This window comes from Arvicanthis niloticus, chromosome 1 (assembly GCF_011762505.2).
Source record: "Arvicanthis niloticus isolate mArvNil1 chromosome 1, mArvNil1.pat.X, whole genome shotgun sequence".
In the NCBI taxonomy this organism is placed as follows: Eukaryota; Metazoa; Chordata; class Mammalia; order Rodentia; family Muridae; genus Arvicanthis; species Arvicanthis niloticus.
Genome location: NC_047658.1, coordinates 113287095 through 113308488, shown reverse-complemented (window position 1 = coordinate 113308488; position 21394 = coordinate 113287095). Strand labels below are relative to the sequence as shown.

Sequence of the window (21394 nt, the reverse complement as noted above, 5' to 3'; positions counted from 1 at the left end):
GTGGAAGAGCAGTAAGTGCTCATAACTGCTGAGCCATCTCTCCAGATCTGCCTTTTGCCTCCTTCAGTAGCCTTTTCTTGTCCATCTCTTCTTAATATCTACTGGCTTAGGTCACCTGCTGTTCCTGGAGCACCGTTGAGCATCACTGATTTAAAGTCAATTCCTCAGAAGTCAGGAAAGTTCTCCCGGATGTCTGTAGGATTTACTTTTTTGTCTTCTGCCTTTGCTCACATCTTGTCCTCTGAGTGAGGCCTACAACTCACCACCTTAATTAAAAGGTGCTCACCTTTAGTTTCCCCTTCCCTTACCATTTTTCTTTTTCCCACAGTACTCACCACCATCTAACATTGTATTATTCTGTGTGCTTAGTGCCATATTTGTGGCCTATTTATTCCAAGTGGAATGTGAACAAAAGAGAGGCCATCTTTATTTCATTCACTGATGGCATCATCCTTAATATGGTTAACTTGACAGAATCTAAAAATCACCTAAGAGACAAGTCTGTGAACATGACTGATGGAGTGTCTAGATAGACTGGAGTGGAGGGGACAATGCTAAATGTGGTAGCATTGGTCCATCAACAAGAGTCCTAGATTGCATGAAGAGAAAGGAGACAGGCCGGCCATGGTGGCTCACACCTTTAATCCCAACACTCAGGAGGCAGAGGCAGGAGGATCTTTGTTTGAGTCCAGCGTGGTCTGTATAGTCAGTTTCAGGATAGCCAGGGCTACATAGTGAAAACCTGTCTCAAAAAAAAAAAAAAAAAAAAAAATGGAGAAGAAAAAGGGAAACAAGAAGTGGAGGAGGAGGAAGAGGATACCTTGCTCACATTCTGCATTCCCCTTTCTCTGCAGATGGAATGACCAACCATATCCTGTACCTGTCATCATACCTTCCCCTCCATGGTAGATGGTATTCCCTGGAACTGAGGACAAAACAAACCTTTCCTTTTGTAAATTGACTTTGTGTGTGTGTGTGGTTCAGGTATTTGTCACAGCAACAAGAGAAACAAGTAAAGGCCAGGTGTGGTAGTACACACCTTCAATAATCCCAGCACTCAGGAGGCAGATAGAGCTTTGTGAGTTTAAGCCCAGCCTGGTCTACTACATAGTGAGACCCTGTTCAAAACAAAACCCAACCAAACAAACAAAAAAAACAAACAAAAAGAACGAAGAGGAAAGCAACATACAGTTTGAGCACTTAACACCTTGTAGGTGCCAAAACAGTTGTTTTGCAAGGGAGGAAACTGGGGGTTGGAGGTAGGAAGGAAACTTGCTTTTTGTCTTTTTCTTATTTTTAATTGTGTGTTTGAGCAATATGTTCAGGTGCCCACAGAGGCCAGGAGTGTCAGGTGCTGGAGTTACAAGTGGTTGCAAGCCACCAATATGGATGCTGAGAATCCAGCTCCAGTCCTCTGCAAGAGCGGTATGTCTTCTTAACCACTAGGCTATCTCTCCAGCCCTGTATACACCTAGATAGACCAAGTGATTTTATTACAGGTAAAAATCTAATAAAGAACGTTTCGGTCCTGCCAACAATGTGTAAGCACTAGAAGTGACAACATGGACCCAGTTCCTCACAGAGAAGTTAGGTGGCTTACCATAAGTCATACAGGCAAGATTTACATGTGTCTGTTAATTCTCGAGCCCTACCAATTAAGTATTATGCTATTGGCCCTAAACAAGAGTGATCCGTAGCTCTAATCAGCCAATTCAACGTAGTGAGATAGTCACTATTTTTTTTTTTTTTTGAAAGATTACGGCTTGCTCTCTGTCGGACCTCTGTTAAAACGAACTCCAAGGGACTATCTGATATGGGATTTTGGTTGTATTGTGCAGGATGGTTGACATACATGGGAATACCAAGCTTCGGGATCCTTTTATTTAGAATATCAAGAAAACAAATCCCAATCTCTTGCGAAAATAATCTATATTTCTTCCAAAGCCACTGAGAGGTCTATGTGAGCATTTAGGGGTGAGGAAGGGTTTTGGGTCACTTGGCCCCCTTAGCGAGTAGTGGGAGTATTCCCAGGGGCTCTTAAAGCCTGGCTGCTGCTCCGTGTGAACGTGGACGATTGGCGGAAAGTTTTCTGGGCCCGGATCAGATTGCGAATCCGCCGCTGCTGCTGGAGCCAGTAGAGCATCTCCACTTTGTCCTGCTTCATCTTCTTCAGATAACTCCGCCCCTTGAAGGTCACTGGCTCCCCAAAGACTGACTCTATCTTTTCCAGCAAGGAAATCAAAGAAGATTCCATCTGATTGAGCTTCCTTTGGAGATAGCTACGAAACCGATTCTCCTCCAGAAATCGATTCAGCAACAAATCAGGCTTTTGGAAGAAGCGATTGGGGTCGGAGGCTTGTCGCTCAAACCACTCCAGTCTCCCTAGCAACAACTCCCGTTTTTGAATGGGCTTCAGGACCCGTTCCCAAGCCCTGATCAATGCTGGTAGCTGCTGCAGGCGTGCATTGGAGCTGTACTTAATGACCATGTCCAGCCGACTCTGTTCAGGGACTTCTAGCATGACCCACAGTCGTTCTAGACGCTGTTGCAGGTTATAGATGTGGTCTTTCCCAGGTCCTGAGCCAGCCTGTACCACTGAGCCCCAGTCCCACTCTCCTGGTACAAACTCTTGGTCTTCATCTTGCAGCGGGGGAGGGAGGTTCTGAATCTCTAGGGACTCTTTGACAGGGACTGGTATCTCCACAGGAGCCTCTTCTTCATACATTTGGAAGATGACATGGAGGAAATCTGACTCCTGAGAGGCAAGGTACTTGAAGTAGTCGTCTGAAGACACAGAGGGCTTCATCCAGTTCATCCATATACCCTTGTTTGGTCGCTTGTCCCAGCTTTTGTGCCTTTGGAATAATGTGAGAGAAGGCATCTTCTCAGGGAACAGCTGCTGAGCGCTTGCTCTTCTGGTTGTTCCAAGCAGACTATGGTTGATGGTTGGCATAAGTTTATCATGGTGTAGAAAAAATGAGGCCAAGCAGGAGGACCAATCTTTATCTGCTGAAGGCTCCACCTGGGGTCCTTCCTCAAAAGAGAAGTGATTAGTAGAGACTCTGCTCATCAATTCTTTATATACCTCTTTGGTAGTGTTCCCAACAAGACGATCGGCATCCATTTCTTGAATGGCTTTACAATCCAGTTCCCCAGTCAGATGGTTGTATAGGACTCCAGCCCCCTCAACATGGAAAGAGTCAGAAAAGTACCTTTCAGAGAGTTGCACAGTAGCTACCTGGACTATGACTTGTTCCTGTACCTTCAAAGTAACAGTGACTGGTTGTGGGTGAAGTGGAGTGATTCGTGGGGGTTGGAGATCCCACTTGCCAGAGGCTTCTTCCTCCTGCAGGCTCTTCAGCATTTGCTGTAGTTCCTCTATGTGGTGTTGGGCAGTTAGGCGCCGTGTAAGGACCCCGAGGAGGGGGGGCAGGCCAGAGTCCAGCAGAGAGTAGCGACTCCACTCCATTGTCATGATCTTCATCTTCTGTTTCAGATCCTCAGCCACTATGTCCCGGAATGGCAGTGGTTTACTCTCTGAAGCCAAGATCAGCGGGGTGAGGGGATGAGGGGAGACAGGAAGAAGGCCCAACTCATCTGCCAGACTCCACCCCTCACGAAGACAGGGCATGGACTGGCCCCTTTGGAGCCAGGAATGGACTGGTGAGGTGGGGAAGTGGGGAATCTCACTGCTGAGAGGAGGATGGGTAGGCAGTGGTACCATCTGTGAGTCTCTGGCTTCAATTTCTCTTTCCTTTATCATGGAGGGCACCCAGAGGAGCTGCTGTCTACTCTTCAGCTGGGGGATGGATTTCAACTCTTTCACTGGATCAGGTTCCGGCTCACTGGGGAAATCATATGGGCGGCTGAGTTGGACAAGGTAGTTCAGGTTGAGGCTAGAGCATGGCACTTGGTCCAAGCCAGTGCTGTGAGGCCAGGGGATTGGACAGAGCTTGAAAGTCCCAGGGGGACAGGTGGGGGGACGCACCTTGACTATGCCTCCCTGGGTGTGCTTTAAATTCAGCAGGGTCTGAAAATCAGCCAGCAGGTAGCGATAGACATCAGGACTGGTGAGGAAGACTGTGCAATCCCTGGCAAGGTGGACTGCCAACCGGCTGAGGGTGGCTGATTCAGTGAAGACCCTTCTAGAGGTCGGCAGGGTCACCAGCAGATGCAAGTAGCGTACGAAGAGCTGCTCACTACAGATCAGCACGTAAGACTCCAGCCGCTTCCGCAGCTTCTGGTTGTTTTCATAGTTCAGAATAGGTTCTATAGGAGGTTCCCGCCAGTTACACTTCAGCTCCTCTAGGATAACCTCGGTGAGACAAAGTCGGTCCTTGGCAGTTACCCGTGCCGCCCTCCCGCTGCTTGCTAGCCGCTTGGATACCTGGCGGCATAGCGGCCCCACTTTCAGCTTTGCCAGTGGAATGGATTGCAAAGCCGTGGCATCTTGAGAGGGGCGCTTCAGAGGCTCTGGAGGCTTTGCCTTGCTGGGGAAGAGCGACAGCGGACTCAGCAATCGGTGGTAAATCAGCTTGAGGTCAGCTTCTTGACTCTGTGGTTCCATCTTTACCAGGTGGTTCCCGCTGAGCTGGTAGAGGACGCCAAATGGTTACTAAGGAAACGGCATCAATGCGCCTGCGCGGCCGGTAGCCGCTAGGGGTCGCTCAGAGACCTGGGCCTAGTGAGCGCACGCGCCAAGGAGGTGGAGCAAAGGGCGGCCACCGAGGCTCCGCCCATCCTACGAAGCAGTGTGGTGTTGGTCTCTGGACCCTATGGGTTGTGCGGCTCAGGCGGGTGACTACAACCAGGATGGCTTCGAAATCCGGGGACGGTGAGACTGTGTGTGCGGTGAGTGAAAGCTTCATGTGGAGCCTCGCGTAACTTCAGCCCCTGAGGTGATCGTTATCTTGGGAAGCCAGGAAAGAGCAGGCTCCTGGGGAGGTGAAATTCCGGGGTTAGGGTAGCGATGCCCCTTATAGAGAGAGTGTGGGAGGGTGAGACCACTATCCTGGAATGCTCATGAGATAATCAAGGAGGAATTTGAAGAGAAGTCATGTGCAGTTTGTGCTTAGAGACATAGGGGAGGTGGCGAATCAGGATCATGCCTGACATGTACCTGGGCCTTGCTTCCCTTACAGCTGGAGTTTAAAGTGCAGATGAGTTGTCAGAGTTGTGTGGACGCTGTGCACAAGACCCTGAAAGGGGTGGCAGGTAAGAGCAGAATAAATCTTTCTGGGATCAGCCAGGGGTTTGTGTTTAGTGGTATTCCCGTTGCACAGATGCAGAAAGAACAAAAGGAAGTTTCTCAGAGTCCCAGAGCCAGAAAACATGGTTATCTGAAGTCTCCTTTTGGTAACTAAGAAGCCCACGGAAGCCTTGAAATTGCTCTGTGTCTAACCAAAGTCCCACCTGTTTGTTTCTCCAGCAAGAATGCTCCTTGGAAAAACCTTGACTGGAATATGTTACTTTTAGTGGAATGGCTTCAACTCCATTAGATCTTCACTTACCATTCCAAAACACAGTTTAAGCAAACCTGCCTTCAATAATATGTTTCTTCAGTGCCCTGAAAGCTGTCATCGGCTTGTAATCCTAGCATTCTAGAGGCTGAGATAGAAAGAGTGTGAATTCAAGATCAACTTGAATTACAAATTGAGACCATGTTTCAAAAAAACTGTATGTGTAGCTGAGAGGTGGTTCAGTGTTTAAGAGTGCTACTGCTCTTGCAGAGCACCTGTTTGGTTTCCAGATCCATGTCAGGTGGCACAGTTACTTGTAACTTTAGCTTCAGGTGATTTGATGCCCTTTTATAGACTCCACAGGCATCTGCACTCGCATATACACCCCCAACATACACATAAATACATAGTTAAAAATAAAATAAGCCTAGGTACTAGAGAGATGACTCAAGAGTTATGAGCACTGGCTGCTCTTCCAAAGGATCCAGGTTCCATTTCTAGTATTCTGGCTCTTAACTGTCTATAACTCCAGTTCCAAGGGATCTGATGCTTTCTTCCTGTCTCCACAGGCACCAGACATATGTGGTGCACAGACGACATGTGCAGGCAAAACACCCGCATTCATAAAATTAAAAAAAAATTAAAAGATTTATTAAAAGTCACAATTCAGAATAATATGGCATTAGTTATATAAAAATCTTTCCATGAGAATGTAAGATTTTTTTTTTTTTGTTTTTGTTTTTGTTTTTTTTGAGACAGGGTTTCTCTGTGTAGTCCTGGCTGTCCTGGAGCTCACTCTGTAGACCAGGCTGGCCTTGAACTCAGAAATCTGCCTGCCTCTGCCTCCCAAGTCCTGGGACTAAAGGCGTGCGCCACCACCACCCGGTGAGAATGAAAGAATTATAGAATTACACACACTGAGGTGACTTCAGGGACTCCAAGGGTAATTGAACTCTATTGGCACTTTGATCTGACACACTTATTTTAAATTTGACCTCTGTGGACCACACATAGTTCCAGTCCTTAATGAGTTGACAGCCTGGGGAGGGAAACAGTGGAGTGTAATCAAAGCAGAGGGAGTGCTCAGCTCTAGAGCAAGCACAGTAGACAGTGGGGGTGGGGTGGGGTCGGGGAGCCCCAGGAGGCATGGGCTAGGTCTTCCTACCATGAGGAGAAGGTTTGGGTTAATTGTTAGTTAATATAGTTCTGCAGCCTATATATTTTCCATACATTGCTTCATTGTTCTATGCCTTGATGTCCTTATTTGTAAATTCCCAAGGTTACCCTGAAAATGAAATGGAACAATCCAGGTAAAGCACACCAAAAAGTGCTCAATGGGCTGGAGAGATGGCTCAGCGGTAAAAAACACTGGGTGCTCTTGCAGAAGACCTGGCTTCCATTTCTAGCACCCACATGGACTCATGATGGTCCTGGGGAACTCTAACTAAGACAGGATCCAATGTCCTGTCAGGGTCACCACAGGCACTGCAGGAAAATGGTGCACATACACATAGGTAGACAAAGTACTCATCCACATAAGCAATAAATCTTAAAAAAAAGAGAGAGCTTAGTCCATGCTCATTGTCCGCTCTTAGGATGGGAGACATGGTCCTCCTTAATGTGAGTAATAGCTTTATTGTGCCAAAATTCACATGCTATAAAAGTCACCGATTTGAAGTATATGGTTCAGTTAATTCATTCACTGAGCTGTGCAGCCATCCCCTCTATTTGTTGTGTATTCATTACCTTATAAAGAAATCCCATATCCTCTACCACCTTCCTGTTCCTCCACTCTGTTCTCTAATCCATTTCCTGTCTACAGATTTGTCTATCTTGGACATTTCATACAAGCGGTATTATATAATACATGTAGCCATTTCTGCTGCTTTCATGTAGCAGAATGGTCCTGTCTGTGCTGCAGTATGTGTTTGTGCTTCACATCTTGTCATGCAGTTAATGGACATTTGGGTAGCGTCCACCTTTCAGCTGTCATGAATAATGTTAATGTAGCTAGCCCGATTTTAAAATATCTTTATTTACTTACTGAGTTGGGGATGTATGTGGAGGGCAGAGGACAACTTTGCAGAGTCAGGTCTCTTCTTCCACCTTTATGTACGTTCCAGGTTAGCCTACTTTATGTACATTCCAGGTTAGCCTACTTTTATAGCAAAATTTTTTAAGAAGCATAGTCCATGTTTCAAAAGTCTGAGGTGATGGTACATGCCTCTAATCCTAGAATTTAGAAATCTGAGGCAGAAGAATTCACCTCAAGTTCAAAGCTGACCTGGGTTAAATACTGAATTCCAGACCAGCTTTGGCTACAAAGTTAGACCCTGCCTCAATAAACCAAAAAGTAAGATAATATCTGACGTGTAATAAAAACTCAAAGAAAGGAGTGCAGCTCAGTGATGGACACTTGCCTAGTATGTGAGAGGCCTTGAATTTCATTCCTCCTTCTCTCTCTCTCTCTTTCTCTCCCCTACCCCTGTAATATGACTCACAAAAATACCACACCCAAATTCTTAATCCTAGAAGGAAGCTTCCAGGTTTATCTCTGGCCATATGAAGCTTTGTAGAAATGGGGATAGGAAAACGCTGTGCTACCAACATGTGGTGCCACCCCTCTGCTGACCCCTCCCCTCTGTGTCTGCCAGGTGTCCAGAATGTGGATGTCCAGTTGGAGAACCAGATGGTGTTGGTGCAGACCACTCTGCCCAGCCAGGAGGTGCAAGCGCTCCTGGAAAGCACAGGGAGGCAGGCTGTACTCAAGGGCATGGGCAGCAGCCAATTACGTAAGTGACTGCTTATAGTCTTAGTCTTAGCCTTTGGGGTTGAAGGTCTGGAGTAAGAACTGATATTAATCCAACCATAGGAGTCTCAGGACTAGGCTGGATTGGCTTTGCAGAGTTATGGAAGTTATGTGAGATTCTTTCCCTGATCTTCCTGAGCCACTGAAAGGAATGGATGTTGATCCCTCTGAACAAGAGTTAAGGCCACTACCCAAATTCTTTTAGTCAAAGTAAATAAGCTTTTTTTAAATTCCCTGTTAGACAGAGCTATCTTTCTTAAAGCAAGGTTAGAGAAAATAGCATTGAACATAGGAAAACATGGGGCTTATATAGCCAAACAAAACAAAACAAAACAAAAAACAAACAAACAAAACAACCCTATAAGGTTGGGGGGGTTTCCAAGAGTTTTTGGTAACTTGGCAGAACATCCCAAAATTATTTGTCAGAGCATCCTATCTGATCAGGAAGGAGGTTAGGGTATAGGGTGTGGGAACATGTTAAATTCCAGAAAATATGTCAAGATATGGTTAAACCCAAGTTTTACAGAGAACAGGAATGAACTTATTTTGACCTTGTAACCAGATGGCTTTTAATCTAACAATGCCATCAGGTTGGTCCATTAGGGGCTGGGTGAGATGAAAAGACAGTGAGCATTTCCTACCTTGCAGAGAATCTGGGAGCAGCAGTGGCCATTCTGGAGGGCTGTGGCACCATACAGGGGGTGGTCCGCTTCCTACAGCTATCCTCTGAGCTCTGTCTGATTGAGGGAACCATCGATGGCCTGGAACCTGGGCTGCATGGACTCCATGTCCATCAGTATGGGGACCTTACAAGGGATTGCAATAGGTAAGTCATCCTTAACATCTCTGTGTTGTCTTCAGCTACATACTTTCACATTCTGTCCTCATGAGTACTCTCGTGGGGGTACACATACACAGGTCTGGTGTACAGATTAGGAAACTAAGGCTTACAGACGTTAAGTGGCATATGAATGCCTCCAGAGGATGTAAATCAACATCTGAGATACAGGGTGACTCCTAGACACAGGGAAGGAAGGGGCCCTGTGTCTAGTGGTGTCTTCTGTAAAATGATTGGTTGTTTATTCCTCTGCATCTACTGAAGTAGAAACTCATAGAAGACACAATCCATGTGCTTAGTTTCTATGTTTTTTTGCCTTAACCCTGGCATAGAATAGGTCTGTTTGTTGAATAAAGGAATGAGTGAATAAATGAATGAAGAACAAGGGAGTCAGAGAAGAGGGTCTAGACACGATTATTTGGATACCTATATGCTACTTTTCATCCTTAGCTGTGGGGACCATTTTAACCCTGATGGAGCATCTCATGGGGGTCCTCAGGACACTGATCGGGTAAGTGTAGGTTTGGGCTGGGTTTGGGCATAGAGAAAATCCAGGGACTCAGAGGTAAGCAGTTAGTTCTTGGGCCTTGCACTGTGATTGCTTTATGTGTGGTTCTTTCCTTGCATCTGATATTGATTAGTTTAGCAATTTTACCTGGTAAGTCTTGTGATGGGCGGGGACCCTTCCCTCAGCCCTTTCCTTTCTTGTACTAGGCATGGAGTCTAAGGCTGCACACACGCCAGGCGAGTGCTCTGCCATTGAGCTGCATTTCCAGCAGCACTGAGGTTTTATTTTTTCACCATAGAAATCTTTTCCTGTCTTCAGGGAGTTCCTGCCACATTAGTGGTCTTTGTCTTAAGTGAGTAGTACATCTGTATCGTTAATTATTCAATTGCCTGATTGAGCAGGAAGTTCCAAGTGGAGCATAGAGGTCATGGTAGAGGACAGTTCACAGAAAACAGAGAAAAAGATCACAGGAAGAGGACAGGCGAAATGGCCCTCAAGGATATTTCCCTATGGATCTATTTCTTCTAACAAAGCCCCACATCCTCCCCTTCACCATCTCCCAGTAATGCCAACACATCATGAATCCATCAAGGGATTAATCCATCGATTATGTCAAAGCCTTCATGGTTTACACATCCAGGCATGGGCTTTACAAATCTTCTAGGTGTTTGTCAGTTCAATCAAATTGATAGTTAAAATTAGTCATCACAAGAACATTGCTTTCTTGCTCAGAGATGTTATGTTCCTTAGTGCTCTTGTAAGACCTCTCTCAGGGGAGTGCTTCCCCTCCCTGTACTTGGAGTTAAGCCTTAAGGCGAGTTGTGGTTCTGAAAGCTAGAGAAAACACAATTCCTTCTTAGATCCTCTTGGGACTCCAGAGTTTGTTTTAACGTTCTATCATTTTGTTTGTTTGTTTGAGATAGTATCTCAGGTAGCCCAGGCTGGCTTCAAAATCATTACATAACCGAGGATGGCCTTGAAGTTTTGGTTTTCCTTCTTCTACCTCTCAAATGTTGAGATGACAGGCATGAGTCACTGTGTCCTGCTTTCCATCATGATGCCAGTTTACAACTTCCTGGCACCAAATTAGTGGAGCCATGGTACAGGCTGGGAATCCCAGTCCTGTAAAACTGTGGTACGGTTTGAACATTCCTATCTGCAGGCCCCAGATCAAGCATTCTGAACTCTGAGACACTATTAGGAGTGCTCAACCAGTAAAGTATATGGAAATGTTCTAGAATTGTGGGGCTAGAGATGGCTTGGTGCTTGAGGGTGCTTGCTGGTGTTTCTGAAATGAATTCAGTTCCCAGCAGCCATGTTGGGTGGTTCGCAATTGGCTGTAATTCCAGATCCAAGGGATTCAACACCGTCTTCTGACTTCCACAGACACCTATACACAATGTGGTGCACACACTTATCTAGAAATATAGACATATGAAGAAAATAAAAAGAAATCCGTAGAGCTGGCCGTCATGGTGCATACTTTAAATCCTAGCATTTGGGAGGCAAAGGAGAGCAGAGCATTGAGTTTGAACCTAGCCTGGTCTACACAGTGAGTTCTAGGCCAACCAAGGATATATAGTGAGAACTTGTCTCAAAAAACATTTTTTAAAGGAAATACTCTAGAATAAAACAGAACAAAGCACCACCACCAACAAAGTGCACAGAAATAAGACATGCTGGTGTTGAATATCTCACAGCCTCTCTCTCTCTCTCTCTCTCTCTTTCTCTCTCTGTGTGTGTGTGTGTGTGTGTGTGTGTATCCTTCCTTCCTTTATGATTTTTTTGAGACAGGGTTTCTCTGTGTAGTCCTGACTGTCCTGGAACTTGCTCTGTTGACTAGGCTGGCCTCAAACTCAATGATCTGCTTGCCTCTGCCTCCTTAGTGCTGGCATTAAAGGAGTGCACCACCACTGCCCAGCGCTTATGTGTTTCTTTTCTTTTTAATTTAAATTTATCTATTTATTTACATCCCGAACACTGCCCCTCTTCCTGGTCCCCCAATCACAGAGTCCCTTCCCCCTCCTCTTCTCCCTGTGTGCTCTCTCCCTGTATCTCCCTCCCCTGGCACATCAAGTCTCTGCCAGATTAGGCACATCCTCTCCTACTGAAACCAGACAGGGCATCTCTGTTGGGGAATGGAAACCGCAGTCAGCCTACAGCTTTAGGGAGAGTCTCTGCCCCAGTTGTTGGGGGACCCACATGGAGACTGAGCCGCATGTCTGCTATATCTGTGCTGAGGGCCTCGTTCCAGCCTGTGTGTGCTATTTGGATGGTAGCTCAGTCTCTGAGCACTCCTAAGGGTCCAGGTCAGTTGGCTCTGTTGGTCTTCCTGTGGGGTTCCTATCCCCTGCCTGTTTTGTAATGCATCCAACTCATGTTTTAGGCTTTTAACGGCTCTGTCCTTTTCTAATGTTCAAAGTACCCCCTTTGTGTTCTGGGGTGGGATAGGCCTGTTCTTTTGAATGGTCCGTTGCACAGTGCCATGCTTCTGCCCAGTATGTAAGTGATATTGTCTTAAATTTAATGCCATTAATATTGGGGCATAAAGTGACAGTTTTATTATTGTTGGGGTCTGGGAATTGCCACTTAAACCATACAAACACCAATCTCAGTTAAGCAAGAATAGTTTATTGAACACACTGCTCATCCAGGTCTACCAGAAGGAAAAACCTAATTGTGGCACTAATCTGTGCTCAGGGCAGGCTTTTTATAGGAAAAACCAGCCTCAAAAGTTAGAACGCAAGCAGTGAAGTGGTACAACATTTTTGGTTAACTAGACAAAAATATTATCAGCTAACCTTTAAGCTGATTGGTCCTGAGTGAGGTAAGAAGGTAGACATTGGGGAAACGGGGAATTTCAGAACACTGAGATACCAGGGTTCAAGTGGTTCAACCATAACTCTTTGGCTTATTAGTAGCATTATTCTGTGTCAGAGTAATAACTATGAACTCAATTTCACCTTGTGAGAAACATGGAAACCAAATACAAAATGGCTACAGTTATGTTAAAAGGAGCAGGCCTCAACAATTATCTCCTAGTTTTTCTGGGACAAATACCTGGGTGCCTATGGCTCAGTCCCTTGGAGTTTGAATCATTACGGAGTTCAACATGGGAAAGATCTGTTTGCCCAATGGCATTGGCAGTTGGCAGTGTTGCTGTTGGCAGGCCTTGGGTCCTTGCCTAGACAACAGTCTTTTGCTGTGTGAGCCTCTCCCTAGAGCAGCTCACTACACATAAGCTTGTGTCTCCAGGACACAAAAGAATAAGAATGCTTCTAACATGGAAGAAAGGTTCATGCTATAACCTATTCCAAGAAATGATACTTGCTCCAGTCCACACAAAAGTGGGTAAATTATGCAGAACGTGAATACAGGGAGGCACCAGGCATCCATAGGCTTTCTGCCTCCTTGGGTTTGAAGAGTGATGATGAGCTCTGCATGTGGGCAGGGCTGAGGCAGGCTGGCAGCGTTGGCAGAGGAAACCACCTCAGTCACAATGGAGCAGAAATGTTCCTAAAAGGCCGAAGATGGCCTTGGCACTCCTGTCCTCACCCTCACACCCTACTGGGACAGGGGGATCAGAAGTGACCAAGGAAACAAAACCAAAGCAGACTGTTCCAGTTATAGCAACACATGCCTCTGGTCATAGCATTTGGGAGGTAGAGACAGGAAGATTAGGAGTTTAAGGCCAGCCTTGGCTACATAGCAAATTTAAGGCTACCCAGGGTTATATGTGACCTTGTCTCAAAAAAAAAAAAAAAAAAAAAAAAAAAAAAACCAACACAACAACAAACAACCCTCCCAAAAAGCAAAACAGGGAATAAAGGCATTTGTTGCCAGGCCTGACAACCTGAGTTTGACCCCAGCAACGTACATGACAGATGGAGAACTGTCTCCTGTAAGCTGTTGTCTGATTTCCATATGCTCATGTCTGAGTGTATGTGGACGTGCACACACACACACACACACTCTAAAAAGTAAGTACATGAATAAAGGTAAAATTAAAAACCCCAAAAGTTACGTATATACTCTATTTGTAGAGCATATATACTCAGCATGTATAAGACTCTAAAATTACTTGATTTTTTTTAAACCATTGAGCCATCTCTCCAGAAGATAAAGTAAGAAATGAGCAGGAATGTGTGAATGCAGCACAGGATTAGCAAGTTTCTTCTTCACCCAGATGGCATTAGGGTCAGCATGGGAAATGACATCCAAGCCTGGCTATGTCTTGCAAACACGCTAACAGTGAGTGTCTCAGGTCCCATCCATCTTATCTCCTTTAGTCCTCTGAAGCACCCAGGAGACTTGCCATGCTCTATGTGAAACCCTCTTGGTTCCCCAGGACTCAAGAGTATAGGCTGGACCCAGCATCCTACAGACATGAAGGCCTCTGACCTGGTCTACCTGCTGTGTGTGTTTAGGGGAGGCATTAAAAAGGCTGCCTTTCCCTACTTCCCTTTCAAGATCATGCCTTCAGTCACTCTGCCTGGCTTGTTCTTCAACCCCAGAAACAGTTGGCAAGGTCCCTGTCATCTTCACCACCTTCTTTGGCTCTCCACCATTTAAGTCTTAGCATAGGGCATTGTGACAAAAAACAAAACAAATCAACAACAACAACAACAACCCAGGTGCCAGCTGTGTCAGCTGTGCCTAGAGACAAGATGAAGTTGAAGCCAAATTTCTGTTTGTTGTTGTTGTTTTTTGAGGCAGGGTTTCTCTGTGTAGCCTTGGCTGTCCTGGAATTCACTCTGTAGACCAGGTTGGCCTCAAACTCCAGAGATCTGTGTGCCTCCCAGTGCTGGGATTAAAGGCATGTGCCGCTATGACTGCAGAAGGCACTGACAGTTTTTACTGCTCAGCAGTGAGACTGTAGGAACTGGCTCACCCTAGGCCAGGCATTTGTGTCTGCTTGTGAATCCAGTTGGGAATGTTTGATTTGTACAGGTGTAGGTTTCTGAAGTCACTACTTGGGTCCTGTCACCTCAAAACTCATTATCAGTTTCCTCACTGTGTTCTCTAATTGACCTTTGTTTCCTGTTGAAGGCTCTTAAAAGTAGGGCGTTATGCATAATGCTCACTATACCTGGCACAATGTTGGGAGTGTGTGTGTGTGTTTACGTGCACTTACACACACACACACACACACACACACACACACACACACACACACACTAGAGGTTGACTTTGGTTATCTTTCTCTATTGCTCTCCATTTTAATTTTTTGAGACAGAGTCTCTTCATTGAAACTGAAGCTTGTTGTTTTCACTAGACTTGCTCACCAGTGTGAGCCCCCAGGACCTTTCTTTGTACCCCTAGCACTGGGATTATGGGCATGCACCTCCATGCTAAACTTCCACATGGGTGTGGGAATCTGGGCTCTGACACCTATACTTTCATGGCATCCATTGAGCTATCTCCCCAGCCCTATGGGTTGTTGTTGTTTTTACCTTCATGGGAGAAGTAGGCAAAGCCATCTCTTTGCCCACCCTCTCATATTTTCATATTTCTCTCCTCTTGTTCCTTTTTTTTTTTTTTGGTTTTTTGAGACAGGGTTTCTCTGTGTAGCCTTGGCTATCCTGGAACTCAGGCCGACCTCAAACTCAGAAATCCGCCTGCCTCTGCCTCCCAAGTGCTGGGATTAGAGGCGTGCGCCACCACCGCCCCGCCTCTCCTCTTGTTCCTTGAGGCTGAGAGTTAGAAAAGTTAATGCTCCCCACTCAGCGGTTAAGAGCAATGACTGCTCTTCCAGGGGTCCTGAGTTCAATTCCCAGCAACCACATGGTGGCTCACAACCATCTGTAATAGGATCTGATGCTCTCTTCTGGTGTGTCTGAAGAGAGCAACAGTGTACTTACATACATAAAATAAATGAATAAATCTTAAAAAAAAGAAAGAAAGAAAGAAAGAAAGAAAGGCTAAATGTATTCAGCTTAAGACTCAGGGAATGGAGGCTGGCCTAGGGAGCCCACATTTGGGCTTAGGAAGTGACAGGAACCCAGCCGACTGGAATGGAAGCCAAGTTTGGCAATAGGCTTGTAGGGAAAGAGGTTGAGTCTAACTGGGAATGCTGGTTCTTTGCATTGTGGTGGCTTTCTGTCCAGGATCTCACTCCTAGGAAAGGGAGTATCTGGCGATCTCTTGAGTCTGTAACATTTTCTGTCCCCTATGGGGTCTCATTTCAGCACCGGGGAGATCTGGGCAATGTCCAGGCTGAAGCTGGTGGCCGAGCTACCTTCCGGATAGAGGATAAACAGCTGAAGGTAAAAAGGGAAGACTGTGGGGACATCCTGCAAGGACAGTGGAGACCAGGCTGTTGTTACTGTGGGGACATCCTGGAAGGACAGTGGAGACCAGGCTGTTGTTTCTCTTCAAAGGTGTGGGATGTGATTGGCCGCAGCCTGGTTGTTGATGAGGGAGAAGATGACCTGGGCCGGGGAGGCCATCCTTTATCCAAGATCACAGGGAATTCTGGGAAGAGGTGAGTTATGCCATCCCCAGCAGGAGGCAGTGATATGTCAGTGGGGCACATGGAACCCTGAGGAGGCCTAGAGGCACCTTATGCTAACCATAATACATCACTCTATAGGTTGGCCTGTGGTATCATTGCACGCTCTGCTGGCCTTTTCCAGAATCCCAAGCAGATCTGCTCCTGTGATGGCCTCACCATCTGGGAGGAGAGAGGCCGACCCATTGCTGGTCAAGGCCGAAAGGACTCAGCCCAACCCCCTGCTCACCTCTGAACAGAGAGAGCCTCATATCAGGTTATTCGTTCCTCCTAGCTGAACATCTTGTAGAGGGAGCCATGGGCCCTTGCTTGTACAGGCCTAAGTGCAGGGCAGATAGGCATTGTTGTATTCAGAACAAATTAAATTGTTACTTTCACATGGCATTCTGTGTTTCTGTGTCTCTGTGTTCTTTAATGGGTTTGGTGAGTAGAGTCTCTCTGCTGTCTGTATCCAGAGCTACCCCTTTAGTACCAAATGAACTTTAAGTCCACATATATCCTGAGCATTCCTCATCCTATTTGGAGTCATGATTTAAGGCCATAGCAGTCACATATCTGTGTGATCTCCCTGGGTCCCTCACTGTTAATGAACTAAAAGAACTCTTGACCTTCCCTGGTCCCCATGTCTCCAAGAAATCAGGGATCTAGCTTTAGGTTCTGTGGAACGATTAGAGAAACCACAGTGGCCCTTTTTTCTCTCTCTTGTCAACTGAGTATCAGAAAAAAGCCAGGCCAAAAAGACAGAGGAATGAGGCAAATGCCCAGAGAGAACCTGAGCATTGCTGCAAAGTTCCAGCTACCCTGCCATCCCTAAATTGGGTCACCATATAGCCAGCTGCTTCCTGTCCTGAGATTCAAGAGGTACACTTATGCCCCCCTACAATACATGCCCCTTCCCTTTTCAAAACTTAGTATGTCTTGAGTTGATTTCTTTTACTCGTTTTGTGTGTACGTGTTGTGCATGGCTATATGCATGCAGGTTTGCATGTGTATTTGCATGCATGTTATTGTGGTTTGAATATGCTTGGCCCAGGGAGTGGCACTATTTGAGGTGTGGCCTTATTAGAGTAGATGTGTCACTGTGGGCATGGGCTTTAAGATCTTCACCCTAGCTGCCTAGAAGTCAGTCTTCCACTAGCAGCCTTCAAATGAAGATGTTGAACTCTCAGCTCCTCCTGCACCATGCCTACCTGGATGCTGCCCTGCTCCCACCTTGATGATAATTTACTGAACCTTTGAAGCTGTAAGCTAACCCCAATTAAATGTTGTCCTTTATAAGACTTGCCTTGGTCATGGTGTCTGACCACAGCAGTAAAACGCTAAAATAGAAGCTGGTACCAGGAGTGGGGTATTGCTGTGATAGGCCTGACCATGCTTTTGCTGGGAAGAATGTGGATTTTAGGACTTTGGATTTGGAAAGCAGTGGAATGCTTTAAATGGGGCTTAATGGGCCATAGTAGTAGGAATATGGAAGACTGTTGCTGAGAGTAATTTGAATTGTATGGTCCAGAGGGGAATTTCAGGATGTGGCCTAGAGACTGTTTTTGTGATATTTTGATAAAGAATATGGCTACTTTTTGCCTTTGTCTGAAGAGTCTGCCTGAGGCTAAGGTGAAGTGACTCAGATTGATTGCATTGACAAAGGAAGGCTCAGAAAAGCCCATCATGGACTTTGTTCTCTGGTTAAATCTCATGTAAGTTCCAGGACAGCCAGGGCTACACAGAGAAACCCTGTCTTGAAAAACAAAACAAAACAAACAAAACAAACAAAAGGCAAACAAACAATTTTCAAAGTGAGTCTACAGAACAAGTTCCAGGACAGCCAAGCTTAGGCAGTGGAGGAGTTGGAAAACAGAAAGCTGGTAATAATGCAACAGAGCAAGGGGATAAGGGGCCATGTTCCATCCACAGCAAGCAGCAGAACTCAGCAGCTTTGGCTACATGCCTCTGGCTCTGGCTTTAGAGCCCAGGATAGAAGGGACTACTGGGACAACTGATGCTGGTGAGCCAGAGCTAAGAAAGTAGCCATGATTAAGAAGAGAGCAGCATCGCTGAGGTGAAATCTGGGAAGTGTTTTCTAGAGCACAAAGAAGCTGTGTTCCAGAGATAGCCAAGGCTGTACCTCGTGCTGCAGCTGGACTTGGTAAAGAGTCACCCAGGTGGCACTGGTTTTAAAGACATGAAGGGATCATGAAAAACAGCTGAGGCTTGGCACTGTGAGAGGCCAGGGAAGGCCATTGGTGAAGTGCAGCCTCAGTTGCAGTTGAGGCCCAGGAGAAAGAAGTTTGTTGCAGTCAACAAAGGTGAAAAAGGAGTGGAGATCTGAAGAGGGCTTTGCTGTGGAGGCATCAGACATGGAGATGTTTGGAGTTTGCCCAGATGGTTTCCTGACTTGCTTTGGGGATTACAGTTAAGTGATTGGATGAGAAGCTCAGAAGAGACTTTGAACTTTGGACTCAACATTATTGAGACCTGCTATAGACTATGGGGACTTTGGAAGTTGGACTAAATGTATTTTACATTATGCTATGTTTAGGTATGGCTCCCATAGACTCATGTGTTTGAACAAGCCTATAGGGGCCAGGGAGTGGAATGTCATGGTTTGAATATGCTTGGCCCAGGGAATAGCACTGTTTTGAGGTGTGGCCTTGTTGGAGTAGGTGTGTCACTGTGGGCATGGACTTTTTTTTTTTTAAACAGGTATCTTTTTTTTTTTTTAACTTACTTTTTATTTTATGTATGTGAGCACAGTGTCGCTTTCTTCTGACACACCTGCAGAGGGCATCAGATCTCATTACAGATGGTTGTGAGCCACCATGTAGATTCTGGGAATTGAACTCAGGATCTCTGGAAGAACAGTCAGTGCTCTTAACCACTGAGCCATCTCTCTTGCCCGGGCATGGGCTTTAAGACCCTCACCGTCGCTGCCTAGAAGTCAGTCTTCCACTAGCAGCCTTCAGATGAAGAACTCTCAGCTCCTCCTGCCTCATGCCTACCTAGATGCTGCCATGTTTCCCACCTTGATGGTACTGAACTGAACCTCTGAAACTGTAAGCCAGCCCCAATTAAATGTTGTCCTTTATAAGACTTGCCTTGGTCATGGTGTCTGTTTGCACAATAAAACCCTAACTAAGCCACATGTGGAGGGGAGTTGATATCTAGTGTCTCCCTCAATTGTTTTTTATCTTAAATATTGAAGTAGGGTCTCACATTTGAACCCAGAGCTAGCTTATTTGGCTAAGCCAGTTTGTTCCACAAAACTACTATCTCCATATCTCCAGTGGTGGTCACCATGCCTACCCAACATATATATATGGATACTGGGATCCAAAACTAGGTCTTCAAGTTTCTGTGGCAAGTGCTTTAGCCATTGCCAACTCTCCAAATCCTGTTACTCTTTTTATTTTTGTTTGTGGATTTTATGTATATGAGCACTTTGTAAGCTTGTATGTGTGCACACCAGAAGAGGGCATCAGATCCCATCATAGATGGTTGTGAGCCTCCATGTGGTTGCTTGGAATTGAACTCAGGGCCCCTGGAAGAGCAGCTAGTGCTTTTAACTGCTGAGCTATCTCTCCAGTCTTCACTGTAACTCTTAATTATTCAAATAATTTTTTTTCATAAAACATTATTTTTTTTTCTTTGGTTAGAAAGAAGATCATGGATAAATCTCTGGTTGTAATATCTTTACACATATATATTATGATTGAATGTAACTATACTATGCACTATTGTGTATTGCTATTTTTGTTATTGTGTGCAAAGCATGCTCGTGGAGGTCAGAAGACAACTTTGTGGAGTTGGTTCTCCTTCTATCTTTATATGAATCTAACTCAGGTTGCCAGATTTTTGTGACAAGTGCCTTTACCCATTGAGCTATTTCACTGACTCTTTTATTACATAGTACTTTGTATTATACATCACTGTCTGTATTATAAACATTTCAGATTACTAAAATATATTTCTATTTCTTCTACCAAGATATTTTGGGTTAGAGATGGGGGTCTCAATGCGATGGTGGCAGTACCTTTAATCCCAGCACTCAGAAGGTGGAAATAGGCAGATCTCTGAGTTGGAGGCCAGCCTGGTCTACAGAGTGAGTTCCAGGACATTCAGGGTAACACAGAGAAACCCTGTCTCAAAAAACCAAAAACAGAGACAGGGTTTCTCTACATACATAGTTCTAGCTGTCCTAGAACTCACTCTGTAGACCGGGCTGGACTTGAATTTGCAGTGAGGCACCTGTTTCTGCTTCCTGAGTGCTGGGATTAAAGGTACTGCCACAATGCCCAGCTCCCTTAGGTTTTTCTTCTTCCTCTTCCTCTTCCTTTTCCTCTTCCTCTTCTTCTTCCTCTTCCTCTTCCTCCTCCTCCTCCTCCTCCTCCTCCTCCTCTTCTTCTTCTTCTTCTTCTTCTTTTTTTTTTTTTTTTGTTTTTCGAGACAGGGTTTCTCTGTGTAGCCCTGGCTGTTCTGGAACTCACTCTGTAGACCAGGCTGACCTCGAACTCAGAAATCTGCCTGCCTCTGCCTCCCAAGTGCTGGGATTAAAGGCGTGCGCCACCACCGACTGGCTTCCCTTAGGTTTTTCTATATTTTTAAAGTTAGTACAGAACACAGTGAGCTTCATCAGGACATTCCATTCACATAGACCATTGTACCTTGTACTCCTCACCTTCAACCAAGCCATTCATTCATTTAAATTTTTTTTATTTTTATTTTATTTATTTATTTGGGGTTTTTTGAGACAGGGTTTCTCTGTGTAGCCCTGGCTGTCCTGGAACTAACTCTGTAGACCAGGCTGGCCTCAAACTCAGAAATCCGCCTGCCTCTGCCTCCCAAGTGCTGGGATTAAAGGCATGCACCACCACTGCCCAGCTCATTTAATTTTTTTTAAAGATTTATTTATTTTGTGCATGTGAGTACAATGTCACTCTTCAGACACACCAGATCCCATTTCAAATGGTTGTGAGTCACCATGTGGTTGCTGGGAATTGAACTCAGGACCTTTGGAAGAGCAGTCAGTGCTCTTGACTGCTGAATCATCTCCCCAGCCCCATTTACTTAATTTTCAAAAGAGACATATTGTTTTTATTTTATATGTCAGAGTGTTTTAGCTGCATTGCATGTATGTCAGTGCACCACATACCTGATGCCCTTAGAGGTCAGAAGAGGGTGATAGATCTCTGGAAACTGGATTTACAGTTTTGAACTACAATATTGGTGTTGAACCCTGCTCCTCTGAAATAACAATATATGCTCTTAACCACTG

General features: G+C 45.4%; 2 protein-coding genes across 3 annotated transcripts; one reads left to right on the top strand and one right to left on the bottom strand.

Moving 5' to 3' along the window:
- Positions 1 to 1859: 1859 nt before the first annotated feature.
- Positions 1860 to 4625, bottom strand: Ccdc87 (coiled-coil domain containing 87). Its single transcript, XM_034523259.2, has one exon. It carries the CDS (start codon positions 4565 to 4567, stop codon positions 2006 to 2008), a length of 2562 nt encoding a protein of 853 aa, XP_034379150.1. The 5' UTR covers positions 4568 to 4625; the 3' UTR covers positions 1860 to 2005.
- Positions 4626 to 4640: 15 nt separating this feature from the next.
- Positions 4641 to 16509, top strand: Ccs (copper chaperone for superoxide dismutase). Of its 2 annotated transcripts, none has more exons than XM_034523331.1 (8): positions 4641 to 4851; positions 5142 to 5214; positions 8114 to 8251; positions 8917 to 9094; positions 9557 to 9617; positions 15803 to 15880; positions 15995 to 16098; positions 16207 to 16509. In XM_034523331.1, exons 1-8 carry the CDS (start codon positions 4813 to 4815, stop codon positions 16358 to 16360), a joined length of 825 nt encoding a protein of 274 aa, XP_034379222.1. In that variant the 5' UTR covers positions 4641 to 4812; the 3' UTR covers positions 16361 to 16509. The 2 variants fall into 2 exon arrangements, with proteins under 2 accessions (XP_034379222.1, XP_076771441.1); XM_076915326.1 differs by having other exon boundaries at positions 4743 to 4834.
- Positions 16510 to 21394: the final 4885 nt, after the last annotated feature.